At 41.8% G+C, this 16546-nt stretch overlaps 1 protein-coding gene across 3 annotated transcripts in view; it reads left to right on the forward strand.

The window, feature by feature from the left end:
- LOC148014011 (katanin p80 WD40 repeat-containing subunit B1 homolog KTN80.4-like) overlaps positions 1 to 13238 on the forward strand; it is a 75988-nt gene extending 62750 nt beyond the window's left edge. For 2 of the 3 annotated variants that reach the window (XR_015688632.1, XR_015688631.1), the window contains exons 17-19: positions 11564 to 11632; positions 12614 to 12789; positions 12869 to 13238. Coding sequence is in view for 1 of the 3 variants with exons in the window: in XM_087666644.1 (XP_087522770.1) it covers positions 11564 to 11632; positions 12614 to 12674 (130 nt within the window). In the remaining 2 variants the exon portion in view is untranslated. Of the gene's footprint in view, positions 1 to 11563; positions 11633 to 12613 lie in introns of all 3 variants that reach the window. The other variant, XM_087666644.1, reaches the window with a different exon arrangement.
- The last annotated feature ends 3308 nt before the right edge of the window (positions 13239 to 16546 follow it).

Raw genomic sequence — 16546 nt, forward strand, 5'->3', positions numbered from 1 at the left:
GAAATGGGGCAATTTTGCAGGACATTGCTTTTCCTGTGGACGGTTGGGGCATTTTATGGCCGAATGCCCGGAGCAGCAACACACTTCAGATGTTGGCCATGTTGCGCCGCCCATGGAAGATATGGTGTGTGATGCCGTCGCTGGATACTATCCACCCGTCTCAAGTTCTGGACAAAGGTAAACAACAGGTTTCGGGTCTGGATTGCCGTGCCAGTGATTGGGTTGAAGTACGTGCAAAAAAAGGCAACAGGGTTGTTGCTGGCATGGAGAATACTGTGCCTACTACCTCACAAGATTCCATGCGTACATATATGCGCAAGAAGGAAATGTTGTCTTCTGAGCGCTCTGCTCCTGCTATGGTTTCCTCTGCCCCTTCCTCAGCCCGCCAGGAAAATGTATTCGGATCGTCCAAAGGGTCCACCTGCTAAGCTGGCTTTTGATACCAGAGGCAACGTCATTACCTCGTGGGACCATCGTTATCCCCGTTCCCACCCCAAGCCAGCAGATATGCCGTCTACTTCCAAATCTGGTCCTCAGAACTCTTTTGCGGTGTTGGCGGATTTCTTGGACGAGGGAGTCCTGGACATTCTCGCCGACAAAGTCAAATCGAGGCAAGCTGTGCCTCGTACCTGATTTTGTTTTGAATACACATGAAAATAGCCACATGGAATGTGCGAGGAATTTGTTCTTGACACAAGTAACATGCCATGTGGACTGTATTGTATGAGAATCAGTGGGATGTCCTGTGCGCTGTTGAGCACAAGAGTCATGGTGAAGCCGGAAAAGTTGTGGATTGCCATGGCTTTCGTTTGTTCTATGCAGGGACACAGGCCATGCATTATTCGGGTGTGCTCATGATTGTACATGACAAATATCAGCTTGTTCTTATTAAAAATGGTGTTCATGGCCGCTTTTTGGTGATTGAAATTTTATTCGAAGGGGAAATCTTATGGTTACTTGGCCTTTATGCTCCGAATGATTCGTTATCTCGTCGGGAGCTTTAGCAGACTTTGCAGACCTCCTTGTCACTTGTCAGACGGGGCTTCTTTATGGGGGATTTCAATATGTGTGTTGATTCTTCCCAGTCCACATCGGAGCATTCGGTAATGGATGCGCCGGAAAGTCGTATGTGGCATGAGTTGGCTCTTGCTGTTCTTAAGCAAGATCTCTGGTCCTGGCTACACCCGTCTTCTACAGGGTTTACTTTCCATTCTGCCCAGTATGCAACAACGTGGTCGCGGTTGGACCGTATATATATCATGCAGAATGATGATTTTCTTCCCGAGATGCTCGAAAGAAAAGTGTTGCAGCAATATGCCTTGTAGGACCATTTCCCTTTGCAGCTCGAGCTGCTTGCACAACCCATTGCACCTTTCAAGCAATTTCTGGAGAGACTCCCTTTGCGTTTCAACTCGTCTTACTTGAAGCATGCAATCTTTCAGGGCTATATGCAGCAATTGATTGACAGATTCTTCTTGGACTTCTCCTCTGAGGGCACTGCGTCATTTGAAAGATTGCTCTCTAATGTGCAGCGGGTTGCTCGGTAGTATGGGATCTATCATACCTCTCTTTGTCAGCGGCGTCGACAGGCAGCGGAGGACCTGCTGGTTTTGGTTCGTTCTCTGCTGGTGGACACTCCGGATGATGCATTTCTGCTCGCACTGGCTATGCGGGTGGCTAATCTTATTAAAGAGTTCCAGTTGAAATCATATCAGCAGGCCAAATTGCAACATCTGACGGAGACTTTGCAAGATAGTGCGTGCCAAACCCATAAGTTCTTTTGAGCTCTCCACGCCTCTCCTGCTCGAGAGAATATGACCAGATTCGAGGATGCAGAAGGCCACCTTATCCTGGATCCGCAGACTATTGTGCATATGTGCAGGAATTATTTCCGCGACCTTCTCGGTTCCACTTCTCCACCTTCAGCCCAAATTACTCAGGCCCGTTCGGTTTTTTATGACCTGGTCCACAATCAGCTTCCACAGGACATGCAAGCTATTATGGAGTCAGATATTTGTGAGGCAGAGGTTATGGACGTCTTGTTACACTTGCCCAAGGATAAAAGTCCGGGTTCGGATGGTCTCACCAATGAGTTCTTTGAAGCTTTTGCTACCCAACTGGCGAAACCATTGCAGGCTTTGTTTCAGCAGGTGTGGGAAAAGGGGATCATGCCTTCCTCATGGAAAGGACTTATTAAACTGCTTCCAAAAGTTCCTTCGCCATCTACGTTGACACAGTGGCGCCCAATTTCTTCAATGGGTTCTAGGTACAAAATCTTTTCCAAAGTAATGGCGAATCGACTCCATAAGCATCTCCCTGCCATTGTGCACCCTCTCCAGTATGGTTTCATTAAGGGCTGAAATATTCTGCACAATGTATTGAATGCTCAACTGGCAATTGATTATGCAAGGCATTCTAATCAGGAGGTAGTACTGATTCAACTGGACTTGGAAAAGGCTTTTGACTATTTGGACTGGTCTTTCGTTGCTGAACTTATGTCTGCTATGGGCTTTGGTGCTTGGATGTCTCGTCTAATCTACACCATTAGCGCTGCGACGTCTTCGCGAGTCATGCTGAACGGAGGTGTTATTGAGCCATTTGTCCTTGCCCGCTCTGTCAGACAGGGGTGCCCTTTGAGCCCTCTATTCTTTGCCCTTGCGACACATCCAGTTCTTTCGATGTTATCTCATATGGCAGCCTCTTCCCAGTTGGCCAGATTGTCGCTTCCTACAGGACAACACTTCATTAGCCAATCCCTGGCGGATGATAGCTTTATGATTTTGCGTGCGGACAAGGATAACCTTCGAAAAGCATTGGATGTTTGGGGTCTCTTGGGTCAGGCGTCCGGCCTTCGTATCAATGCGCTCAAATCTGCCATTCTCAGCCGCACGGAGTCGGATATTGATGTGTCAGATCAGGCCCCTTGATCTATGCTCTCTCCATGTAAGACATTGGGACTAAGGGATAGACAGTGTTTTTGGTCACAGTCCTGCAGAATTGTCACAAAGATCCCATTGCAGAAAATTTTGTCCTAAATCTGGGGGTAAAACCTATAGATCATCTCAAAGAGGGCTTCATCCCCTCCGGTTTGAATTAAAAATCTCCCCAATTGGAGTTATGTTGTGAAAGTTATGCCCATTTTTGTGCACTAGGGTTACTATGGACAGGTTGCAGACCGCTCCAGGCGGGCCATGGGCTTCTGCATGGCAATATCCAAATCCGGAGTTCTTGGTGGCATGTTCTTAATGCTGATTCGCGGTTCTCCAGTTCTTCTTCATCGCTGCTTACTCATTTGGTATGTTCCTGGAAACTGGTCCTCCAGAAGGCTCAGTGGCATCCAGCTGAGGATCGCTTAGCTACTAACTCTTTTCAATTGGAATTGCTGGCAGTCTTGCGTTTACTTTCATGGGAAGGTAAACATGAGCTTAGACCACAATTCGACCGGATGGCACATTTGGGCTTGTCTTCAATCGCGGATGCCACCCTTGCCAGTCGCAATGTGCTTATATCGTTTCGTACAGCTAGGAGGCTTTTCAGGATCCCTCGTGGATATAGGCCTTTATGGGAACAGCTTTTGAGGGTGCTTCAGAGCAGACAACCCTTTCCTGCCCTTGCTTCGGATCATCCCTGGCAGGATTGGGACCTACAAGGCCGGCTGTATTTAAGCAAAGCTTCTGCTAACCAAGTGTATCATCTTCTGATTAAAGATCATCAATGGCTAGTTACTAAAGCGAATGCTTTATGGGGATTGCGTAAATCCCGGTCATGGTGGAGGGCAACTGTGATGGAGGGCTGGTTGAACAAGACACCCTTCAAATATGAAGTCTTTCTTTGGAGAGTGATGATTGGTGGTCTTCCGCTTGCTTCAGCTCTTTCCAAGCGACGAATCTCGAATGGCAGCTGTTTCTTTTGCATCACTACTGTGGAATCCGCCGGCCACCGATTTATTTCTTGCCCCATCGCTAAGAAAGTCTGGTTATTTTTGTCGGCTGTTTGGCAAGGGGTGGTTGGTTTCACCCTGTGCCCCTTTGATTGGGTTTTTGGGCAGCCCAAATACCCCACTCCGGCACAGCCACATATGAAGCTCATGTATCACTTTCTTGGATATTGGGGCTATTGGCATAACTGGACCATTCGAAATGCTTTTCTTTTTGATTCCGCCTATAATGTTCAGCGGCATATTGCGAGGCTTAAGGGCCTCTTGTATTGGTAGTTAGATCTTCTCTAGCATTCTGACTTGCTCTCTAGGGAGGACTTACGTCCCTGGCATATGGCAATTTCCTTCGCGTCTTTGCCATGACTTTGTAACTTGTAGTACTTAGAACCTCTTCACATGATGGCTTAGATTGTCGTCATGTATCTTGTAATCACGTAATCTTGTATTTTTTTCGTAATTAATACAATTACCTTTTACGAAAAAGAGAGAGAGAGAGAGAGAGAGAGAGAGAGAGAGAGAGAGAGAGAGAGAGATTGTTGACTAGATGGTCTGATGTATAGGTTTTTCGGAGAGAGAGTTCTAAGCTGACCTATGGTCTGATGTAAAATATTTTACTTAAATCAATTATCTTCATGGAAAAAAGATGATGTAAGGAGGATTGATTTGGTCTATGTGCCTACATAGGACAACATAGTAGACATATTTAGGAAGGTTCCATCTAGAGAAAAGTTCAAAGCTTTTTGCAAAGGTTTGGGCTTACTTCCATTCGGGGATCAATCTATGATATCCTTGTTTCATTCACATCATTCACTCCAAGGGTGTTTGCTAAATACACCTTGTATTTTCCTGTGAGTTTGTTTTGGTGTGAATCAACTCTATTCATGGGCGCTTTTTACCCTTTCATGGGAGGGGTTTTTTTCCCTTTATGAACACACTTTAGTGTGTAGGTCTATGTAACCCTAGGGTTGTTCCTTGTACTTCCATTCTTGTGATTCATTTTCAATGAAGGTACTCTTGTACACTTCTTTGTGTGTCTACTTTCACTCTCACTCTCTACGCTTGGCTATTGAGCGGCCATTCAATCCAATAGTCTCCTTTTGGCTTAGATTCTATTTTTTGCGCCAATGTATAAATGCCGAGAGAGGGTCTAGTTTAGGGTAGTTAGGTACGATCTGTCTGATCCGTCTAGTTTGTAGACTTAGTACGGTACCAAATGTACACAAAATAATCTCGGATTAAATCCGAAGTTTCTTATGTCATAAAAATATACATAGAAATAAAGGGTTAGGCTAGTAAATATTACTTGTTTTAACATGAGAGTGGCTTCCCATGAGATAGATTATCACAAGGTATTATCCATCCAATATTAATACAGTTTACAAACCACAAATGCCTTTGCTTCAATTTTCAGCAACAAGTCATGAATATGACTAGAGATTGAGACAAATTGTAAATCCAAGACTCTAATCACAAGTAATTTCTAAGATCCAATTTTATTTATAAGATTGAAGACATATACAATGAATTTTAGAAAAAGCTAGCTGCAATAATGGATCATGCATGGTTCATGGATCACAATATAGCAAGCCATAAGTGCCAAGTGGCAAGTACAAAAAGTAGTAGATAGTAGATACAAAAAAAACTTAAGGCTAAGACTTAAGGTAAGCTGTGTATAATGGGAAGGCTTCATGAAGAGGCTTAGACATTGTAAGAGGAGTAAAGGATATGGAGATATAGGTAGATGCAAGGGAAGGGAAAGAAGAGGAGGCAAAGGAAGAGGAAATAGAGCTAGAGCTATAGGGGATGAGACACGAGGAAGAGGATGTAGAGGTAGAGTGAGGTATAGACAGAGGTCAATGAGGAGAAATAGGAAAAGGGTAGAGCAAAAAACAACTTTTCTTTGAACACCAACTCAAAACAAAAAGAAAGAATGAAAACTAGGTGGATCGTATATGCATGACCGGACTTGTGCAGATCTATATGTATCCGTCCACGGATGGAATGCAACCATGGCTATAACATACCAAACAGAAGGTAAGGATCATTCTTCACCATATGCTAGGAAGAGATTCAAACAATTTGTAAGAAGCTTGCCACTTTGGGCCATTTACATACTTGCTTTTTCTAGTTTTCAACAAGAATTTGGCGTAAGTTGACAATCACATACAACCTACAGGTTAGAGTTATGAATCTCTTCTATTCTTTTGTCAAACATTCATCTCTCTATGAGTGACTTGTCTATCCTAATTTATTGGTCTAAAAACCAAACTTGTCCCCTCATGTACAACATCTACCACCCGTTGTTTATTAAACGAATCAAGGAACTAAAGATACCATGCCAAAGGGCCCTGGCTTTGGGAAACCCCGAAGTCAAGCAAAACTTTTTGGTTTTGAACTAGGTAAACAAGATGATGTGTTGATTTTTTGAGCTTATTAGGCAAAGTATGTCTCTCTTGTTGTAAGCAAAATAAACTTCCCAATGCTTAAAAGTAGGAACATTTACTTATGAGTGTCATGTGGATGTGACTTATCTTTGGAGCATCTTTTGGTGGTTCCATGACATTGCACGAGTTCTGCTGGGACATGGGCAGCTAGGTCCATCACTAATTAAGGTTTTGTGATTTGAAAAACAAATTAATTAATCTATAAGTTTGTGCAAAGATTTGATTAGTTCAATGTAAGTGAACCTCAAGGAAAGCTTTGTTTGATCTTGGGCCAAGTTTCGGGTTGGGACACTTGAATAAAAAAATTAATAGCTGAGAAAATAAATTTTAATGACATATTTAATTATTTCATTGAAAGCTAACAAAACAAAGGAAAAGCAAGAGAAATGCATGAAGGGTGTAAGAAGACAACTTTCTCTGTACATGATGGCTATATTTGGGCAGATCTCGTTGTAGGAGGTTTCATGTGGTTGGGGTCTCCAGGGAAAGACCTGGTGTTTGGACCTTTATGTGCTCTGGGAGGAGTTCCAAGAGTAGCGTCTCTGGATATGGGAGAGCAGGCCACTTGATGAGTTGGAGTGGGACCCTGGAGAGTGGTTATGGTTGGCCATTGCGGTCACCAAGAAGCCATTGAGGTTCTGGGAGTACATAGCCAGGATTGGTAGACATGTACTGATGTAGGAGGACATGGATTGGGCGCCTTCGCGTAGCAGATACTGGGCAGAGCTCAGCATCATGATGCCTTCCGTTGGACTTTTTGACGCCGCCTTTGGGACAGTTGGAGGCCAAGGAGGGTGTCGTATTTCCTTTGGCTTTTGGCACATGGAGATTTGGCGGTTGGGAGTTGGCTGGCCGAGATGCAGCAGGATGGAGGGTGTAAGCGTTGCCCACAGTAGCACTTGGAAACCCCAAAGCACTGCCTTTGGTCTTGTGAGGTGGCATAGCTCGTATGGAGAGGAGCTTGCCGTATTCTCCGTTGTGTGGCACCTAGCCTTGGATGTATCTCGTGGGGGGCCTTTTGCTAGCAGGTAGTCAGCTAGGGCCGTCACCTTTTGTATGAGACCGGGATGCAGGACACGATCTTCATCATTGAGGCTGGTGTAGTGGGCGGCTTGGAGGCTTTACCGAGCTGCCAAGTACTGGAGCCCACAACAGACTTCTCAGAGGTATGGAAGATCGTAGGGAGTCTTACAGGATGGCATATCTGGTCAGGAGGTCTTTGGCGGGGAGTGCCTTTCAGTACAAGTGACTTTGGCAGCTTTGGACTTCGGTCATCCACTCCCTCCGCGGCCAGTGGGACCAGGTGCAAGGCGAGCCTTGAGCTCATCAGGAGCTCCATTTTCACCTTTTGCGCACCTGGGGCGGCTAGGACCTGTTCTTCATGATGCAAGTAGACAGCCGCAGATGGGCATACCCCCCTCACATGGCTTCTTGCCCCCAGACCGCCTTGAGAGGCTTGTATACATGATGTATTTGTGATTTGCATCAGCTCTAGCTAGTCTATTGAGCATGAGCACCCCATTGTAATCAACCTTCTGAGTAATATATTTAGCCACATTTTACTTGCAAAAAAAAAAAGTAATAGATATCTAGAAAAGTGCATTAGAGCTAGATTGATGAGTGGCCATAGGTTATAGGGGGCCCCATGTAGTGGGTTAGAAGAAAGATAGAACATAGGTTCACCTATATGACCCAATTGGGTGCCTATAATTGAAACTCAAGAATGTCAAGCTCTATCTCACACAGAGAAATGATTAATGCCTTGAAGTGTGGGCTAGATCCTTTAAAATAGATATTTACAATCAGGAAGATAGCATGATTATGGAAAGTTTATACAATGTATATATGTAGATTGAAAGTTAGAATGCGCCATATCTTTGCATACAAAACTCAAGTAAGAATTGTAGCACTATGTTTGTTATGTACTCGAGAAGAGCTTTCACACAATCCTTCCATCTATATTGGGGGGACCCCTAACTTTTAGGAGGTCCCAAAATTTTAAGAGCCTTGGATTAACCTAAAATGCTCATCATAAATAGGGATGACATTCTAAAAAATAGTAAGTTTGTAATGCAATAATGCTTAGTAAATTTGATTATTTCTATTCTTGATGGTTTTTAGCTCCAAAGGGAAGGCGATAGTGTCAAAACACTTGTAAAATAAGCTTCTAAGTATTCCACTATATTCAAACACGTGGTTGGATGGCTGTATTGTGCTATTCCACTTTCCCTATTTGCACTAAGTCTCTCTTTCTCCTATAAAAAGAGCTTATTTTCTCTCATTCTACATCAGTTTTTCTTGCTGTAAACTCATGTACCTTAACAGAAGATAGCTTTAAGGTCGGTCGTGGTCTCTAGCCATCTCCATCGTCATCAAATCCTTCTATTTTTCTTTTCTATCATTTATGTTTTATAGGATAGCAGGCCTGTAAATTCAGTATAAAAGGAAGAAAGCCATGGCAATGTATAACTGATCAACCATGAAGGACTTATTTCTCTCTCGTGCTACTCTCAATGTGATATATGTATATTTGTATATTCTTCACACAATCTTGCAAAAGTGAGAGAGACTTCTCCTTACTCTCAACTCGATTGTAACTAAGCTCATAAGGGACTTGGGTTGAGTAGAAATGCATTTCTTGGGGGAGGGGGATTCCCTTTCTTCAATCCTCAAATTGTCTTTATTTATTTTGTATCCATGGCTATAAAATTTTGAACAATTATCATATTCAACTTTAAGTATTTGTTTTTCTTTGTTTCCTTGCAATATTAAGTCTCACAAATATTGGATGTCATAATGGTTGAGCATAGTTTATTGCTCGGAACATTTACAAAGATCCATTTTTACAAAAGTTGGAATGGAACTTTTGAAATATGTCAGAGTGATCATCGTCTAACTTGGATAAGATAGTGGTGATGAACTCAATGAGGAAGCGTCTTTTTTCAGCTAACATAACTTTTGGATTGTCTCCTTAGTGGAGCTCATGATGGAAATTGATGCTTTGAGTTCTATCTCTTGCTCCCCTAGTTTGAGGTATTGGAGAGAGGAGGGATAGTAGTTAAAGATGAGGGTAAGAGTGGTATTTGTAGCCATCTTATGGGCTATGTGTAGATGTCCTTTGATCCACGATCTAGGCTCCTCAGACATTTAGATTGTCATTAAAAACAGTTATTACCCCTTGTGTCCTAGACCATAATTGACACTAGGGTTAGGTTTCAATTTGGGTCTCCTATGACGGTTAAGCCGTTTAGGGTTTGATTTTACTATAAGAAGAGACTTTGTGCGTCATTAGCACATAAGTGTGGCATTATTCATTGTGGTCGCCTCGAGTGTTTGACTATCTCTTATTCATTAATACATCGCTTCTTTTTTGTGATTATCTGTGCACTGATTAGTTCATTCATTTTGTTCAATTGATCATGCAATTACCTCACACTTGGGCCAATAATGGTAACAAAGCCATTTACCTCCATTGCCATTGCTTGTGACTACCCTCCACACAGCCATTGCCATTGAGTGCCACACCTTGGCCGGTTTCCATCTAAAGCCAGTGCCATCGCGTGACTATCTCTTATTCATTAATACATCGCTTCTTTTTTGTGATTATCTGTGCACTGATTAGTTCATTCATTTTGTTCAATTGATCATGCAATTACCTCACACTTGGGCCAATAATGGTATCAAAGCCACTTACCTCCATCGCCATTGCTTGTGATTACCCTCCATGCAGCTACTGCCATTGAGTGCCACACCTTGGCCGGTTTCCATCTGAAGCCAGTGCCATTGCGTCAGCTTCTATAAACTTTGACGAGTGGTGATTGATGGTTGGATGCCATTGTTTTGGCTATTGGTGCTGCCACTTGGTCTATTAGTACCACATCAATTGTGCTCTACATGGTTGTGCTGTATTCTTGTTATGCTAGCAACCGCCTGCTTGATCACACTTGTTGAAGTCCATGACAATCCGCACTTGCTGCCTCCAGTGGCAGCGGACCTATTGAGCTGTGCTGCTGGAACAAAAAGTGCCATAGCATTTTCGTGCAACCCAACCTTGTCAGATTGACGCTTGCACGGTTGTGGTGTTTCATGCTTGATATCTGCCACACAACCTTGTCCGTTGCCTTCACAATAATTGACCAAAAGAACTAAGTCTTTTGTTTGTAAAAATTACACGGCGCAGCGAACAGAATCTGAGAAAGAGATAGAGAGTTCACAACAGATAAGAGGAGAATCAGTAAATTCTTTAACTCCAAACAACTGATACAAAGATGGCTCTGTCCACCCGTGTGGATACAAAGATGGCTCTGTCCACCCGTGTGCTTCCACTGTGTGAAGCTTAGATGGCGATCTAGACAGAAGATAGGTGAAGAGCTTAAGGCTAGCTGGAACAATAACTCTGATTGGGCGAAAGATGAGTAATTGATGGCTGTTGAAGGGGTTTAGCTTTTATAGCCCGCGAAGGTTGTTAGGTCGGCTTGACCGACCTACCGTATGAGCCTCCACTAGTCGGCTAGGGAATATTCTAGGGAATATTCCCTTTACCATCGGGCCGGGAGCGCTACCCCCAGACACCCGCCAGGGGGGGGCTGGCCCCCCTGGGACCCCCCAGCCAGGGGCAGCTTCCACAGCCCCCGAACCCCAAAATAGGGGCCCCTTTTAATTCCCTTATCCCGCAACTTGATGCAATGCGTCTCGAGTTGCTATCAACTTAACCACTCCATCTAACCCAAAGGTTAGACCCACAACGGTCACCTTTTTTGCCATCCGGTCACATAGAGCTCATCTGATATACAAGTCAGGACTCAACCAATGTCCGGGCTCACATTTGGCTTCTCCTCATAATGGGGGCCTTACAACTTTGAGCACCATGGATCATTGGTAGCACCTAATGAGGGTGGGGCATTGATCATATCTAACATTGTTCCTATACTCCAACATGTTTATCTTATGTAGAACCACACAAAATATGTTCAACAGTTGCGTCTGCAATATATGAAACTGCAAATGCTACAGGACTCCAAAATCATTTCAAAGCTTGGTATGAGTTCACGAATTGTTGTTGAGAGCGAGTAATTTGATGGCCTATACTTTTTCTAGGCTATATGTGGTCCATTATCTTATCTGAGTGATTTTATAGTTTCTAGAGATAAATAATGAATACTGTTATTTTGTATGTTTACAGGATTGAGCGGTGTAATACATGCTATACAGAACTTCAAGCTATCACACAAAGTTTAACCCCACTTTTGAGGTACTGTGGGTTCTATATTTATTGCATAGTGCAACTCTGAAATAATTTCTAGTAACTATAAGTTGCGTGTTTGAACGCTGGTTGGAATGGCTAGGACAAAGTTGTTACTGTGGTCCTTGGGGAGTATTTCAAGAAGAGTGAGATTGAAAGATAATTCACTGCCTTCTCTGACTTGTTGCTAGCATTATACACTGGTGTTACGTGTTTTTCGGTCTCTATCACTTCACAGGACAAATAGATTCACCATGTGTCTGACAGTTTCTTGTGTGAAATACAAGGGCCCCCGGGGGTCTCTGTCACTTCACAAGACAAATAGGTTCTTCACAGTTTCTTGTGTGAAATCATGACTAGATTGATACATGTTACTTGTCTTCTGTCTTATTCTTTATATCAGGATCAACCATTTGTTTCAGTCACTATTACTTGACAAAATTGTGTTTGTCAGTATCTTATAAAGAAGTTGAAAGGCGCAAGACCTCATGACCAAGCTTTGACCACTGTTAGAGATGATTAATGCTTAATCCTTATCTTCATGTCTTTATGATCTGTGATTATCTGTGATTCATATTGATCCCATGCTTCAACAGAAACTTTCATAAGCATTTAATCCAATCTCAATGTATGTTTTTCTTTTGTATTTCTTGTTTCAAGTCAATCAAATCCATGAATTAACAAGATGTAGGCAGACTAATATTTGTACTTGTATTGCCAATGACACGCTGGAAGAACAAATTGGGTTCAATATTTCTGTGCAAATAATTGGTAGGTCTTAATTTTTATAAGTTGGCAAGTGTATTTTTCTACTAAAGACAGGCCATGAGGCACATAATCCACATTCAGAGTCAGTTGGGCAGAGAAATCACGTTTAATGCTTGCTATAGCACTAGGTTGGCTATATTGCTCACGAGACTAGACCTACAGTTTTCCTTGCAAAGAGCTAACAAAGCTTTGTTGTTCATTATTGCGTACTGATTTTTGCAGGAGAAGTGGTGAAATTGGGAAGTCTGCTCAGGAATTGAGCATATCTCTCCAGGAAGTATAGTGTATACAAGTAGTGCATTGTCACATCTGGTAAAGGCATTCTCAGAGGAAACGATATCAGCAGTTGATTGCACATTAGCTCTTTGCTATGCTGCAAAAGCAAAGTTTCAGGGATGGTAATGGTGAATATCGGCTGTTTTCATGGCATACTTTTTCCTCAAATGTTCTGAACTCCTTCTTTGACTACTACTGTAGGATCTTGAAAGAGAGGCGAGTTAAAGGTCTGGAGGTCTATAATGCCTTGGAATGCCGTTGAGATGGGTAAAACTTTGAGGGCTCTGTTCTACATTCATACAGTCTGTCTGTATTGTAGTCATTACAGGAAAGAGGTTCTACTTCCAAGAACCTGGTTGTGATGTACAGTTCTATAGTGTCTGGATGTTTTATACAGTATGGCAGAGTGCTTAGTCAGAAGGTTTTGCTCTCATCTAGGCCTTTTTCAAAGACCTGAAAACAAGCAGGTCAGGCGAAGGCAGTTACTCTCGCAAAGCCTTTTGTTCCAAGCTTGTAACGTGATGTAATGTACTATTTTATTGGCAATGCAATCCAATTTTGATTCACAAGAGCAGCACGAGGTTTGTTTGCCTGTGTTAAAGATTGTGTACGATCTCTCTCACATGCAGGCATGTACGCATGCTCTCTCTCTCTCTCTCTCTCTCTCATGAAAGAAAGAGTGGTCTGTCAGGAAAGGAGATTTTGTCGAGAAAGAATATTTGCTAGCTCAATGATAACAAGCTACCAATGAAGAAGACCTGTCAAAGTGGCACTATAGCCTTCCACTTCAGAAAATGAATGCATTTTATATCGTCCACATGTGACAATAGTTCGAAAAGCTTTGACAACCTGGCCAATCCAAAAACCTTGTCCTTTGGAGACGTTGACAACCCTGCTGCTACTGGAGACTAAATAGTAGAACACACAGATTAGTCTATTGTATTGATGGCTCCAAACATTTGTCAAGCGTGGGGGTGAATCAAAAAAGTCTTTGAAGGTTATTATTGATGGGGTAAACGTTACTACTTCTCTAGGAGGTTAGTATATCAATGTTTAGTACGTCAATATCACCCGTCAATCAACTCTTACAACATGCAAGTGGCCAGCTCCAAATCTGCTTTGTCGCACTTTCCTGACATCCAGCTTCAGTACTGCAGCTAACATTTCATGCTGGCCAGCAAGCATCATTAGCCTTCACAATCTTACGACCAACTCGACTCCCCAAGTCATGCATCGCTCCTCCTCATGACTATCATCACGCGGGGTTCTCTCCTTCATCACATGCCCCCCTGCTGTGTACACCATCTGCAGTCATATGCTACGCTCTATGCATCAGAAGCATGATCACTTACACACACAAGCAATCCTTACCATTAACATGCAGATCCTCAGCTTCAAATTATAAGCGCCCGCCATGAAGCATGTAGCTGCCTCAGTGCAGTCCAGTTTTGACTGCAGTAATTCTTCAATCACTTCGACGTATCCCATCAAACATGTGCTTGCTCAGAAACAGTACCTTGCTGCCCAAAACTCCGCTGCCTTCAGTAGACTAATTGCCACCTTCTCTCAATTATATAACTTGTCCCAATTTGGCACATCTGAAGACCAACAATCTCTCACAAATAACCACATAACCTCATAATAGTTCGTTGACAACTACAAGCTCCTTGTCTGCTCCCCAGGCAAGTAGGCACGAGAGAAAGAAGATGAAGATGAATATATTTTTGTATTAATCTGAATGGTGAAAAATAAAAGTCTCTTGCACCTTAATACATGAGCCAGTATAGCTAGTATTTTCTCACATTAATATTCCTAGTTTCTTACTTTCTACCCTCACCTAAATGTTTCTCTTTCCAAAAACAAAATTGAAACTTATTACATAGTAAGAGAGAGAGCAAAACAGAGTATTACTTTGTTTTGCCCATTATAAATTGATGAATCAATGAATATTTCAAGAATGTGAAAAGATTTTAGGAGCTATAATCAAGTATATTACATGTATATCAGTGGGAATAAGAAAATACATCACTTGATCATAAAACTTTGGATAAATGAAGGCTGCAGATATGGAACACCATTTGTCTATTGTAGTATCTTGTTGTAGTAAATCTGTCATAACTTTTGGTAGAAGAAGGCTTCGATTGGAGCATGCAAGGCATCAAAAGGATGCTCTTTTCGAACGCTTTTAGTTTGTGTAGGTTATATTTTGTTGTCCATAAAATAGAATCAAATCAGGTTTAAAATAGAACTATCTGTAGTTTATCTATGCTAGAACAAGGCCATAAGTGACTAATATTCAACTAATATTGCTTCCTTGAGATAAGGGAACTCCTTCATAATCAATGTTGGTCTCCAAGAAGCTTGTTCCAAAGGTAATCCTCTCCATTTGATCAAATATATCCTCTATCCAATCACTACGAAGTTCTGAAATGGCTTGATAATAAATATTTGGCTATTGAAGGTTGTAGATATGGAACAAAACCTTGTTTATTGCAGTACCTTGCTGTAGTAAATTTGTCATAACTTTTGGTAGAAGGCTTCGAATGAAGCATGCTAGGTATCAAAAGGAAGCTCTTTTCTGAATGCTTTCAATCCATGTAAGTTGTGTTTTGTTGTCCATAAAACAAAATGAAATTTGGTCTAAAACAAAGATGTATGTAGTTTATGTGTGCTAGAATAGAGCCATAAGTGACTAATCTTCAACCAATACTGCTTTTTTGAGATAAGGAAACTCCTTCATAATTGACATGGTCTTCAAAAAGCTTCTTTTAAAGGTAATCTTGTTCATTTGATCAAATATTCTTTGATCCTTCTTGATCTAAGCTTCTTGGCTTGTTGGCTAATAGCCTCCTCAGGAACATATTGAATGATGCCCTTCTCTTCCATGGGTGGGAACTCCTTTAACATAATCCATAGTAGATCAAATAAAAGGCTTTAACTAACTCACATGGAAGACATTGTCAATCCTAGAGGATAAGAGAAGTGCCAATCAATATGCCAAGTCACCTGCTCTCTTCAAAATCCTATAAGGACCGTAAAATTTATGAGCGAATTTGGTACTAGAACCATCTTTGAGAGTAGCATAACAAGACTTGGGGCACTTTCAAAAGCACAAAACCTCCTTCTTGAAACTCTAGATTCCACCTTTTCTCATTAGTATAAAGCTTCATTGATCCTGGACTTTCTTTAAATTTGAAGGAGAGCATGCATGCAATCAAATTCTTCATTGCTTTGAGGGTTTATCTTCTCATTGAAAATGACTGCGGGAAGGGGTTCCTTGTAGCCATACAAAGCCTATAAAGGTGAAACTCTTATGTTGAAATGATTGGAGTAGCAATAGGTAAACCAGACCAAATGCAACCATGAATTCCATGCATTCTGTACATCATGGCAAAAGTGTCTCAAGTAAGTCTTCAACAGCTTATTAACTCTCTTTGTCTATCCATTTGTTTGAGGATGGTAGGGTATAGAAGGAGCTAATTAGATGCCAATGGAGCTAAATACCGCTTGTTAAAAGCTGCTCATATACTTAGCATCTCTACCATGCACTATAACTTATAGTAATCCATGTAACTTGAAGACATGCTCCATGAATTGAATCGCTACTTGAGAAGTTGTATATTGAACTTTTGTGGGAAAAAAGTGGTCTACCTTGATGAGTCTATCTATCACCACACAAATGTTATTCTACCCTTTCTTAGTAACATGTAAGCCAATGATAAAATCCATAGTAATATATATCCATTCACCTTTAGAGATAGGCAATGGCTGTAATAAACCACATGGCTTGATGTGTTGTCATTGTTTTGTTGGCATGGTATACAACTAGAAACAAAAGTCTTAACATCCTTATAAATTCCAATAGAAACTCTTAGCAAT

Source organism: Lygodium microphyllum, chromosome 25 (assembly GCF_053477565.2).
Source record: "Lygodium microphyllum isolate KBCC chromosome 25, Lygodium_microphyllum_v1.1.10, whole genome shotgun sequence".
NCBI lineage: Eukaryota > Viridiplantae > Streptophyta > Polypodiopsida > Schizaeales > Lygodiaceae > Lygodium > Lygodium microphyllum.